The following is a 12,995-nucleotide window of genomic DNA, read 5'->3' on the forward strand; positions in this document are numbered from 1 at the left end:
CTGATGGCCATCTGATCACAGTTGATGGCCATTTACTGCCCGAGCCAGCACCTTTCTATGTGAGGCTGAGAGCCTGGAAACTGCCCCCTGGGGCTTTGTCCCCACAGTAGTCTCCTCCCACATCGTCAGCCCCGGGCTGTGTGACCAGTTGAATACTGTGGACTTCTAAGGCTGGACCATTAAAGACATTATGACTTCTGCCTGGTTCTCTTGGATCATCTTCTCTGAACAAAGCCAGCTGCTGTGGTGTGAGGACACTCAAGCAGCCTTGTGGAGAGGCCTGGATGGAGCAAAACTGAGGCCCGCTGCCAACAGCCAGCACCAGCCATGCGAGTGAACCACCTTGCAAGCGGTCCCTCCAGCCCGTGAAAGTCTTTGGATGACAGCAGCCCTGGCACAAATCTCATAAGACCCCAAGCCAGAACCCCTCAAATCTGCTTTTGTGGGATTTCTGACCCACAGAAACCGTGTGCGATAATACACATTTGTTTTAAGCCACTAGGTTTTGAAGATGTGACAAATGAGTAGCAGTCTGAGTGACAAGAAGGAGTCAGCCATGAGGTGAGGAGGAGGAATGCTCCACACAGAGAGGACAGCAAGTGCAAAGGCCCTGAGACTGGAGTGTGTTTGACATGCTGGAGGCGTAGCCAGGAGGCCCGTGTGGTTGGAGCAGAGTGAGCGAAGGGGAGAGTGGGAGGCGAGGAAGTCAGAGAGGAAATGGGGTGGGGCGCTGTTGGGGTCTTGTGGGCCACAGTGAAGGCTCCACATTTTAAGTGTGATGGGAGCCAGTAGGAGATTTTGAGCTGAGGAGGACCATGATCTGACAGAGCTCTTTAGAATATGCTACTGACTGCTCAGTGGAAAATAGATTTAGTAGTCAGACATCTAGTGATGTGTCTCCCTAAGCCCTTCAATAGTTCTCCATCACCCTCTGAAATCTTGGCTACAAGGCCTGCCAGGCTAGGCCCTTCTTGACCTCTGCCCCTGCATCTCCAGAGAAGAGCTTGCATTTTATAAAGTAGGTGGCAGGTTGGAGGGGGTTAAACTTGGGGAGGAAGTTCAAATGAGCTGTAATAGATAGCCTGCCTGCCAGCAATGAATACTAAGCATTAAATGGGATTAAGTGAGAATTGAAAATATGTGAAACATTGTTCACATTCTTGGCTGCTGAAATAGTTTAATTTAGGCTGATTGGGGGGGCAGGGGGCGGGGCTGGGGATTGAATGCCAGAAAGGGTCAGGGCAGAGAAAACAAATCCTCCTTAAAGAGACAGATCCCAAAGCTCGTCCTCTTACTGCTGCAACATGATCAGATAAGTGGTTCTAATACAAATCATCTGGGAGCTTTAAAAAATGATTAATGCTCCAGCCCCATCCCAGACCAATGCAGTCAGTATCTAACCAGCCACTGGTATTCTTTTCCAGTGAATGTATTTTAATTCACTACCAGAAAGAAATGATAATTACGTGACACAATGGAGATGTTAGCTTAGGCTATGGTGGTAATCATACCGCAACCTATAATTCTAATTATATATGTCAATGTGTATCAAATCAATACATTGTACACTTTAAACTTATACAATGTTATATGTCACTTATGGCTCAATTAAAACAAAAATTTTTTTTAACATTGTGCATTTATTTATAAAAAGGTTGGAGAAACACACAGAACCTGGACCCCTGTGTAACGGGGAGTCACCATCGTCATAATAAATACAGTAGGGGCCGGCCCGGTGGCTCAGGCAGTTGGATTTCTGTGCTCCTAAGGCTGAAGGCTGCCGGTTCGATTCCCACATGGGCCAGTGGGCTCTCAACCACAAGGTTGCTGGTTCAACTCCTCAACTCCGACAAGGGGTGGTGGGCTCTGCCCCCTGAAACTAAGATTGAACACAGCACCTTGAGCTGAGCTGCCGCTGAGCTGCCGCTGAGCTGCCGCTGAGCTGCCGCTGAGCTGCCGCTGAGCTGCCGCTGAGCTGCCGCTGAGCTGCCGCTGAGCTCCTGGATGGCTCAGTTGGTTGGAGCGCATCCTCTCAACCACAAGGTTGCCAGTCTGATCTGACTCCCGCCTAAGGGATGGTGGGCTGCGCCCCCTGCAACTACGATTGAAAGGACAGCAATTTGACTTGGAAAAAATTCTGGAAGTACACACTGTTCCCCAATAAAGTATTGTTCCCTTTCCCCAATTTAAAAAAAAAAAAAACTTTAAAAAAGAAAATGTAATTAAAAAATAAATAAATACAGCAATTTTTAAAAAAGAAAAAAATACTGGATTGGAACAGCTGATGGTCATCCTGAGCTCCCCCCACTCCCTCTCACAGGGGGGCCACAAGGTAGATGCCAAATTCAGTCCCCTCTTCTACCTCCCAACCTTCCATAATTATCCAGGGATAAAGGTAAAATAATCTTTCTTTCCAGGTGTTATTAACCCTCAAAACCCCAAAGTCAGAGCTCCTTCCCTTCCCAGGGAACTCTGCAGGCATCATCTGGGTCAGATAGAGTTTCCCACAGAGGTGCCAAGGGGATATTCTAGGGGCTCAGGGACATGGATGGGGGGCACTTTGTATATGAGGGGAACAATATCTGGGCATAGAAAGATGAATAAGAGCTCTGTGAGAGAAGTAAAGGGCATCAAACAGACTAAGTGTCTAAACTAAAATGAGGAAATTCAAACTGAATTAGCCCTTCTGCATACCATAGCACACCCATAGTACAGATGAGGAAAGTGAGGCCCAGAGAAATAGAACTTTTCTGCCCCATGGGCTCCAGAGCCAGCAACTGAACTGGATCAAACTGGGCTCCTCCCCCATTCCTCCCTATGGTGGAGGGGGAGCCTTTTCAACCAAGACTGCAGTGGATGGGGGCAGTGAGGAAGGGTCTTTGGAAGCAGAGAAAACGGTGGTCTTTGGAAGGGAGGTGTGGAAGGGCCCGTGATTGGGAGTGTGGTGGTGCAGAGGCTATGAAGGGGGAGCCCACGCAAACCCTCAAACTCACACTGTAGTCATGACCTTGAGAGAACCCGAGCGGAAACGCAGTATCTTTTTCTTGAGCGCGTGGGAAGCCTTGATCTTCACAAAGACTTTGGCGGGGCCCGCTGGCGCCCCTCCACCTGCACCACCCCCTGGCCCGGAGGCCGCGGTGGCCGCCACCAGCTGCTGCGGCCACACGAGGCCACCGCTGCCGTCTGAGTCGCTGGATGCGGAGCTGAAGGCGGGCGACTCTCCCTCGCTGGCACTAGATTCGCTCTCCCCGTAGCCGCCGCCAGCGCCGCCCGTCGGACCCCGGCGTCCAAGCGGCCCCAGGCGCCCGGCCGAGCACTCGGAGTCGCTGCCTGCGCAGCCGTAGAGCAGCCGGCGCCGAGGAGCAGACGGGGACGGGCCAGGCCCGGGGCCGCGGGCCGCGGGGCCGCGGGGGCGGCCTCGGCGCCCCTCGGCTGCGTCGATCTCGGCGGTGGAGCGCCAGCGGCGGCAGGACCCCGCGGCCTGCGCGGCCAGCGTGGGTGCGGGGCCGCGGCGGGGCCGCGGAGGCCGCGGCTCTTCCCGTTCCGCCGTGGGGTACTTGGGGGGTCCCGGGGGCACCGCGGCGGCTCGGCCCAACAGGCTGGTTTCCGACTGGGAGCGCGCGGCCTTCCGAGCCCGGGGCGAGCCCCGACGGCCCGAGGCCTCCGTCACGCGTCCGCGGCGGCCGGCGGCCCGGGGACGCTCCCGAGGTGGGGACTGCTCCACGCTGCGGCCCCGCGTCAGTGGTGGCGCTTTGCGGCGGGCGGCGCGGCCAGGGAGGCCGCGGGGCGCCGCCTGTGCCCCGGGGATGTACTGCGCCTTCACCAGGCGGCCCTCGCCCGGGCTGTCGGGGGGCGAGGGCACAGCGGGCGGCGCAGCGGGCTCCGGCGCCGCCTCCGCCTCCCAAGGCGCGGCCCAGGCGCGGCCCAAGGCGCCACAAAAAGTAATTTTAAGAATGTATTTTTATCAAGAGCTGAGTAGATGTCAGGGACGGTTCCACAACTGTGGACACGACATTGACCCAAAGAGATAAATGATCAGCTTTCATGGTGGGACATTTTAGAGTGCGAAGGGAATGACAATGTCAAATTGTGTCACCTGCAAATCAGACATTTATTCGGGCTGTCCTATAACTCCCTTAACTCCCTTAAAGTCTGGCATTTTCTCTGGCCAGGTGTTCACGTTTCTCATTTCTCACCTCTGTTTTGCCCTGAATGAACTCAGGCTTCTCTCCTCCCCACAGAGCCTGGCAGAGCCTAGTTCACCCCAACTCCCAACCAGCACTGAACTGTGAAACATGCCTCCTTGTCAGTTTCTCCTGAGAATCAGCTGACCTGCGACACATTTCCTGTTTAACCTCCCTGGTTACTTACTTCTCCATATCTACCCAACTTCCCCTTACTGAAAGCCCTTTTACCACAGAAAAGCAATGCTTTTTTTGTTTGATTTTTGCATGCTTGCAGGTTCCTGAGGTCCCTACTGCAATGGTCTTTTTGAATAAAGTTTCTCCTTATTTTAACCTGGATCTGTTTTTATCTGACATCTCCACAAAGTTCTCACGCATTCTTCGCTAGGTTAATTCCTAGATACTGTATAGTTTTTATGGCTTTTGGGAAGGATATCTAATTTTCTGTTAATTTCCCAGTTGGTTATAGAGGAATGCCATTGATTGTTTAAATTGAGATATAATTCACATACCATGAAATCTATCCTTTTACAGTGTACAATTCAACGGTTTTTAGTATGTTTACAAAATTGTGCAACCATCAACACCATCTAATTCCAAAACATTTCATTATCCCCAAAAGAAACCCCATCCCATACCCCCTACACTTACCCCACACCCTGGCAACCACTCATCTACTTTCTCTCTATGGATTTGGCGATTCTGGACATTTCATAGGGAAATGGAATCATGAAATATGTGGTCTTGTGTATCTGACTTTTCTCACTCAGCATAATGTTTTCAAGGTTCATCCATGCTGTGGCATGGACCAGTACTTTTCATGACTAATATCCCATTGTATGGATCTACCACAATTTATTTATCCATTCAGCAGTTGATGAACATTTGTTCTACTCACAAGACATTCTCCCCCACTTTCTGTCCTCCTGACAGGTGAAGCAGGGTCCCGCCAGGCAGACACAGCCCCATGTGAGGCCACAGGCCTTGCAGAGCCTAATGGAAGCTGGATTTCAACCCAGACTTGCCTCTCAATTGCTTTTGAACAGTATACAACCTTCCCAACTGTACATGGCATCTCTGTGAATGCCAATTCAAACAGAAAATTAATTCATTGAAAAGATATTAGGCAGTCTAGGAAGTATTTCCTTCCTCATAAAGAGATATGGAAAAGAGTTCCTTCTCTGCTTCTGCTTTTCGCTGGTAAGGAGGTAAAGGCTGGGAGATGCTTTAGCCATGTTGCAATCACGATGGGGGCTGCTGGCATGCCAAGACCAGCAGTATGGAAAGATAGTCCAAACCTAGGTGAATTTGCAGTTTATTCCGATTTTGCCAACCCCGGAAGTGACCTGTTGGCATTCTTAACTGAGATGACAGACTCCTGGCTCTTTAAAAAAGCTGAGTTGGAGTTTTGAGTTACAGATGAAATTGTCCTTACTCAATATGGATGAATTAGAAGAACTTCCAAAATGGCATTCTGAGTTTCTGACATAAGCCTAGAGCTTACCTGCTGAGACCAGCAACCAGGGCAATGAGGACCCATCCCTAAGAAATATTTGGGGATCCCAATTAAAGGGCAGAACGCCCCCCCCCCAAAGACATCCATGTCTTAATTCCCAGAGCCCTAATATGTCATTCACATGGCAGAGGGCTTTGCAGGTGTGATTAAGGATCTTGAAATGGGGAGATCATCCTAGATCACCCAATGTAATCCCATGGGTCTTGAAAAACCGAGAAACTTTCCCAGCTATGGTCAGAGAGAGATGTGACAATGGAGGAAGGATCAGAGACATGGGACAGTGTTTTTGAAGATGGAGGAAGAAGGCCACGGATGGCCTCTAGAAACCGGAAAAGACAAGGAAACACAATCTCTTTCTTTCAGAAAGGAATATAGCCCTCACAAGTTTGATTTTAGCCCAGTGGGACCCATGTCACACTCCTAATCTCCAGAACTGTAACAAATTTGTGTTTTAAGCTACTGTTTGTATAATTTATACAGCAGCCATGGAAAATCAAGAGGCCCATTGAAACACAGAGGCCAAAGTAAGTCCAAAGGAGATATGGCTAAGCCCTGCTTACCTGCACACCCTTGCCGAGTGTGGCTTCCTCAGATAAGGACCCTGGTTGACAAGTGGGTGGTGTCTGAGTCCCTTTGGGCTATAACAAAATACCACAGTTCTGGAGACCAGAAATCCAAGATCAGACCACCAGCAGATTGTTTGGTGAGGGCCCCCTTCCTGACTCACAGCCGTCTTCTAGCTGTGTCATCGCATGGTGGAGGGGGCGAGGACATGGCAGACAGCTCTGTGGGGTCTTTTCTAAGGGCACGAATTCCATCCGTGAGGGCTCCATCCTCCTAATCCCATCCCCCAGGGGACTAGGTGTCAGCATATTAATTCTGAGAGGACACAAGTATTCTGCCTACAGTGGTTAAGGCTCCTGCTTCTTTCTTCTCACCCCTAGAAGCCAGCCCAGTCGTCCTGCCTTCATCACTAGCGTCTGTGAGCCGTGTGCAGGCAGGACCGTGCCTATGTGTGTCACCGCTGTTACCTGACTGCTGAGACTGGCCTTGGCCGGAGCTCAGGCTCTGTGGGATGCAGTTGCTTTGGCTCTTTGGAAGCCCCATTCCCAGTGTCATCATGGATGTCTCCCTAGGGCTGGCCATCAAGAGAATAGATCCAGGTTTCACCCCCTACCCTGGGGCAACTCCCACCTCCTTGTTATTCCAGGGGATAGGATAATGGGAGCAGCAGAGAGACAGGAAACCTGCAAGCTTTTTAAAATAACTGCATCCTTTAATGGCAGTAATACAATTATTGGATTAAGAGACCACAGGAGAGAGGGCAGGTGACGTTTCTGGAAGACAGATACAGAGTACAAAAAAGGGGGTGGAATAGTCATGCGACAATCATTGTAAAAATACAGTACGTTATATACATATTTGCACCATCAACTTTCAACTCTGAAGGAGTATTTACACTTTTGTTACAATCCTGGTTAGAGAACATTTTTCTTTAAAAGCTCAGCCTGATGGCAAATGAAAATTTTGGGTGAATTCATAGTCCATGAGGTTCTTAGGCTGAATATCCAAGAGGAGGGTTCCAGCTTCCATTTCATCCAAAATTTCGGTTTTAAAAAAGTATTTCATTTTGCTTTACAAAAGAAATTATCAAAGGAGGAAAAAAAAAAAAACCAAAAAAAAAAAAAAGCCACACTGTGTATGCTTACTTATTTTACAAACACCAAGGGCTGCAGCCCTCCTGCTCAAGGCCAACACTTGGTGGCTGAAGAAAAATCTCACTAATGATTGTTTAAACAAAACAAAACAAAAAGGACACAAAGACAAACCAATCCAGCCTGATGACGGCGCACTGACCTTGTGGGGCTGCCTTTCCTGCCCTTGCTTCTGGCCCTAAACTCAACAACTTTTTCCCCGGACAGAGGGCTCTGGTTCAGCAGCCTCCTTCACTTCCCACCCTAAGGAGCTGGGAAGGGGAACCCTTCGGCTGGGTCACCAGGTTTCCTCATTATCAGCAAGGGAGACGAGGGCCTTAGTGAGGCGGGTGAGGTGGCAGCACAGGAAGGCAGGGGAGGCCAGCAAGGACTGGCACGCGGCTGGGCAGGACCCCGAGCAACAGGCCTCGCCGTTTCCCTTGGCCAGTCTCCCCAGGCCATGGCCACAGGGTGGGCTCCTCTGGAGCTCAGGACAGGACTGGACCTTAGCAGGGATCCTAGTGGGAGGGGGCAGCCCGGTGCAGGTGTCTCTGCTCCCATCCCGGCTCAGCCGAGGGGAGCAGGACGCAGGCTTCGGGTTGCACACCCCCCACCCCCAGCAGGGGTCCTGGTCACTCTCTTGGAGCGGGCCCAGCAGCCCTCACCCTGCCCTGGCTACTCTCTGGAAGTACCCACAAGTCCAACAATGTGACATGTCTCTGAACCTGTCTGTCGGCTTAATAGAAAACTAAACACATCAAAACCACGGGTCCTAAAAACAGGGTGCAAAGAGGGGCGAGGAAAGCAGAGAACAGGAACACTTTGCCAAAAACCACCGAGGGCTCCCTCTGTCAGGAGCCTGGTGGGGTGGCCAAGCCACGGATCCTTGAGCTGTCCCCAGAGGGGCCAGGGCCAGCACACTGGGCGCTCTGGCCTCTGAGGACCAGGACCAGCCCTGGCATGAGGGGAGGAGGGTGTGGTCACCATAGGACAGGAGCTAATACTGACGGAAAACACTCGGTTTGCGGAGGCTGCCTCCTGGAGGCAGTCTGGGGAACCTGCCCCACACCAGCCCTGCGCCTGCAGGTCCATCTGTCACTCTGGAGTCTCCTGACACAGGCCGGAGGGTGTGGGGTCGAGGCTGAACTCTGGACGGAGTAGGGAGGACTATGTGCGAATCCAGACAAGACAACAGGAAAGGCTTCGTTTCTCCCAGCCCAGGCCACTCCCAAGGGCTCTTTTCCTTTCGTTCTTTGATCCTTTTTCACTCCCATCGGCCCCCGACGTGGGCCATCACAGTGCAGAGATGGGGTTCTAGAAACGTGTGGACCTGCTTCTGCAGGGTCCTACCATCTTGGCTCTACCTCACCTCCTCATGCAAAATGTTGAGCAGCGTTCAGTGCCTTCTCAATGCCTACTGTCCCCTTTGTCCTGGGGGTGGAGGGGGAGCGGTGGGGCCAAGCTGCCCCCAGAAAACCCACCAGACCCCCAGCCTTCAAGGAGTCCCTGCAAATTGGGCCGGCCACACAGAGTGCCTGCTGGGGCTGAGGCCCAGGGGACTCGCGACTGTTCCTGTGCACAAGTAGGTTTTCTTGGCGGGAGCCAGGACCCCGCAGCACTGACCAGAACTGAAGATGGTTACATACAATTTATATGTTTCAAACAGAAAGTACTACTTAAAAAGAGAGAAAAGAAGAAAAAAAGAGGGAAAAAGTAAAGAAAAAAACACCGAGACTCCGGCCCCGTACCTCCAAGTTCCCACCTCTGGTTGCTTCACTTAAATATGCCCTGGGAAGGGTGGGGTGCAGGGAGTGCCCGACGCCCACGTAACACTACTGGCAAAAGGGGGAGGCAGTGGGGTCGAAGCCTTTAAAAACATCTTTCAGGGACCCCGCGTCCTGCTCGCCCTCGCGGGCCGGGCTATTGCCAGCAAACGGGCTTCCGGAGCCCGTCTTGGGCGCCTGTTTCACGGTCCCGAAGAGCGTGGGCACAGGCAGGTTGTGCACGCCGGGCTGGGGCGGGGTGCCCTCCGGTGGTGGGGCAACTGCGGCGGTGGCAGGGGCCGCTGCGGCCTTGGGCCGGGGCCGGTTGTAACTGTTGTATCTGTCCGTGGCCGTGGCTGCGCCCCCATCCACACCGGACTTCCCTGATTCCGGCTGTTCCAGGGCAGACTTACGGACGAACGGGGGCTCCTTGGCCTTTGCAGCAGAGCTCTTGCCGTTGCCCTCGGGGCCCTTTGGCTGGGTACCCGTGTCAGCAGCTGGCTCTGTGGCTTTACCACCTGCGTTGGGAGTCCTGGGGTCATAGAGGCTGATACCACTAAGCACGCTGCTCTGCCCGCTCCCGCTGCCCTGGCCCAGCCCTCCGGCTGCCAGCACGCGGGGGTCATAGGGGGCGGTGGCTGGGGGGGAGGACTCCCCACTGGGGCTGGCGGCTGGAGAGGATGCTTCGGCAGGGCCAGGCTTGGCAGTGCGAGAGGAGGCCGCGGAGTCCGCCGGCTTCTGCAGCCGAGGGTCGCTGGGGGCCTTCCGCACCCGGGGGTCACTGGGCTTGTCGCTGGGGCTGGGGGCCGCCGAGGGGCCAGTGGCATTGACAGTCTTGAGGATGCGCGAGAGGAGCTCAAAGTCAGGCAGGCTGGAGCCGGATGTGCCTGGGTCCGTGGAGGCGCCCGGGCGCTGGCGGGAGTTGGAGGGCCCTGCGGTGCTGGCCCGGTGCAGCCTGGGGTCCAGGGCAGGCATGGACTGCAGGGCTGCGGGGAGGGGCGGCGCCAGGTCCTGCTTGGGGATGGGCACGGGGATCAGGTCCTCGGGGTTCCAGAGCACAGTGCGGGCGAAGCTCGGCTTGCTCAGGGTCACATCCTTCTTGATGTGGCTGAACTGCTGCAGCTGGGACCGCGGGTCCCGCAGCGGGTGCCCGGGGAGGGGGTCCAGGGGAATGTTCACGGCCTTCTCCCGCAGGGCCCGCTCCCCTTCCTCCTCTTCCACAGGGGGTGGCCCAGACCCCTTGGAGCCGCTGGGGCCTGTGGGGTTGGAATGAAGGCCTCCTTCGGGCTTCGGGGTGGGCAGGGAGCGAGCCAGCCGAGGGTCGGAGGGCCCTGTGTCACCTGGGCCCGATGCACTGGAAGCCTCAGCATGGCGGGTGAGTCTGGGGTCCCGGGTAAGGCGAGGGTCAGCCAGTCGGCCTCCTGTGGGGTGTCCCTTCTGGAGGCGGGGGTCCCCCAGCCCACTGCTGCTCAGCTCCCCAACGGAAGCCTGGGGTCGGCTGGATGTCTGCTGCCTCAGGGTCTTCAGGATGGAGGTGACACTGCTCCCACCCTCATCCTCGTCGCTTGAGTACCAGTTTCCAGTGTCACCTGAGAAAGAGCAGAGAAGAGCAGGAGGGGGTGAGTGGCCACCACATCTACCAGCCTTCTTGGACCCCACGGTGCCCACTGGGTGAATGCCTCCCCGGCTTCTTGCCTCTCAGAACCTCAGTTTCTCCTCTCTTAAGACACCCCCCCTCCAAGGCTACCACAAACAGCCAGTGAGTTCAGGCCAGCCAAATACCGAGCCTGGCAGGTCCCTGGCTAACGTTTCTAGACCTTTCCCGCTGTGCCAGCACTGTTCTGTCTTATTAATTCTTACAACCAGCCAGGAGGGAGTTTTGTTATCAGGCCCATTTGATGAGAAAACAAAGGCATGGACGGTGCTCTGAGATGGGGTCAAAGCGAGGATTGCGCCCAGGGCGCTGCCACTGCCTCCTCACCCACTGGGCAGGCTCAGGCCCCAGTGTGGCAGCCTGTGAGCAGCTATTACGGACTTAGCTCTCACTGTGCTTGGGGCTCAGACACTTGCCCCCTACCGCGTCCCAGGGAAGGGCAGTCACCGGCTAATGAGGCGGGGCCAAGTGGGCGGACTCCAAATGGCCCAAGTCCAACCTCCTAGGCAGATAAAGCAGGAGCCACCAGGGCAGGGGGCTGCTCCCTCTTCCACTGTCCCCACTTCCTCCCGGGCTCCTGTCAGGGCCACCCGTGGCCTCTGGATTCAGATTCTAAACAATTTGTCCACGCCGTTTCACACGGGGGTGGATGTTCCCAGGTCACCGCACGGCCCCGTGCGACTAGCAGCTGTGTGACTGACCATCACTGGTACAGCAGCGTGTACCACGACTGGCTCTCACGTGCTGGCTTTCTGAGGACATGGTCTGGGGAAGGCGGTCTGTCAGCCTCGTCCTACAGCCTCCTCCGTGAGGGCACAGCAGGTGAAGCATGTGGGCTGCTGTCTCCTCCAGGGAGCAGCCCTCCCCCTCCACGAGGGGTGGAAGTCTCTCCCAACCCCACGGACACAGACACGGAGGGCAGCCCTCACTTCCAGTTTTCCTCAGGGACACGCAGCAGCCTCGGCCTGACCTCACTGCCCTCAGCAGGGGTCCTCCCTGGCCACAGGCTCCTTTGCGGCGCCCAAGCCGACCTGGGTACCCCCAGCTGCCCCTGCACGGCAGCGCGGGGCCTGCCCACCAGAGAGGCCCCTGCCCCTGGGGAGGACACGTGCCTTCCTCACTCTCCCGGTCCTGCTTGCTGCTCCCAGCCAGCCTCCTCGCTCTTTCCTCCTCCTCCTGCTGCTTCTGCTGGATCCTCAGGTACAGGGCCCTCTGGGCTGAGGGCAGGAAGTCGGGGACACCGGCGCCCGGCTGCGGCCGGCCTGGGGGCCCTCCCTCAGAGAAGCTGTCGGGATCCAGAGGGTGCTCGGGGAAGAGGTGCTCCCCAGGCTCCCCTGGCATCTCTTCGTAGGGCCCGTAGTCCTCTGTGGCAGGGAAGAACCGAGGGTTCGTGTCGGGAAGGGCCTCGAGGCACCAACTCCAACCCACCCATGCCCTCAACTGGAGAACCACCCGACGGCGATGGCGAGGGGGGAGAATGCGCAGCCCGCTCCTTCCTACCCCCCCAGGAGGGGCCCCTGGAAAGCCCAACAGTGGGGAATGGAGCAGCCAACCTAGGACACAGCAGGATGAAAATGGGGTTCACAGCGAGGTTTAGTGATGTCAGCAAATGCTGATGATGTGAAAACAGGATGAAATGTCATACAGATGTTTATAAAATGCAAAGAAAAGGCTTTGGAAAGACAGACAGAAAACAGTCTCTTTGGGAATGAGATTTGAGAGAGGCCCAGGGATCTTTCACTTTTTACTCCACACACTCTGACCTGTTTTAATTATTTGCCAGGAGCACTAGATTTATGGTTTATTTGTAATAATCAATAAAGAAAAAAACTGTATCTCATACTGAGCTCATAATATGAGCTCAACCACTGGGAATGAGACTAGTAAAGAGGAGAAGGAAATACACCACAATGCTGCTATGGCCATGTGTCAACCCAGAGGTTCATGGGTGATTCCTCCTCCTCCCCGCTTTGTGGGTTCCCAAACTCCACAAACGTTTATGAGCATGCTGCAGCATTTAAAAGGGGGAGGGGCAGCATGGCTGGCTGGGGACAACACCTGGAGACTCTGTGTGTGTGTGTGTGTGTGTGTGTGTGTCCCTCTCTGAGACAGAGAATGTCCAGTGAGCACTGGCCCACAGAACATTCTATGATGATGAAATGTGCCGTATCTGCACTGAGCCAC

The 12,995-nt window shown here is 54.7% G+C and overlaps 2 protein-coding genes across 6 annotated transcripts in view; both read right to left on the reverse strand.

Moving 5' to 3' along the window:
- Positions 1-2,543: 2,543 nt before the first annotated feature.
- On the reverse strand, positions 2,544-3,937 carry LOC308489906 (dapper homolog 3-like; the record flags this gene model as incomplete). Its single annotated transcript, XM_081031523.1, has 1 exon — positions 2,544-3,937. A coding segment is annotated over one exon (948 nt), but the record flags the coding sequence as incomplete, so codon positions are not given.
- A 3,022-nt stretch (positions 3,938-6,959) lies between these two features.
- The window catches only part of ZC3H4 (zinc finger CCCH-type containing 4), a 38,599-nt gene continuing 32,563 nt past the window's right edge, over positions 6,960-12,995 (reverse strand). For 3 of the 5 annotated variants that reach the window (XM_081032358.1, XM_081032360.1, XM_081032359.1), the window contains 2 exons: positions 11,924-12,175; positions 6,960-10,746 (listed from right to left, as the gene is read on the reverse strand). In XM_081032358.1, coding sequence (XP_080888484.1) covers positions 9,227-10,746; positions 11,924-12,175 — 1,772 coding nt within the window. In that variant the 3' untranslated portion in view covers positions 6,960-9,226. The remainder of the gene's footprint in view (positions 10,747-11,923; positions 12,176-12,995) is intronic. The other 2 variants (XM_081032361.1, XM_081032362.1) reach the window with 1 other exon arrangement.

The sequence above is a fragment of the Rhinolophus hipposideros genome (assembly GCF_964194185.1).
Source record: "Rhinolophus hipposideros genome assembly, chromosome: 21".
NCBI lineage: Eukaryota > Metazoa > Chordata > Mammalia > Chiroptera > Rhinolophidae > Rhinolophus > Rhinolophus hipposideros.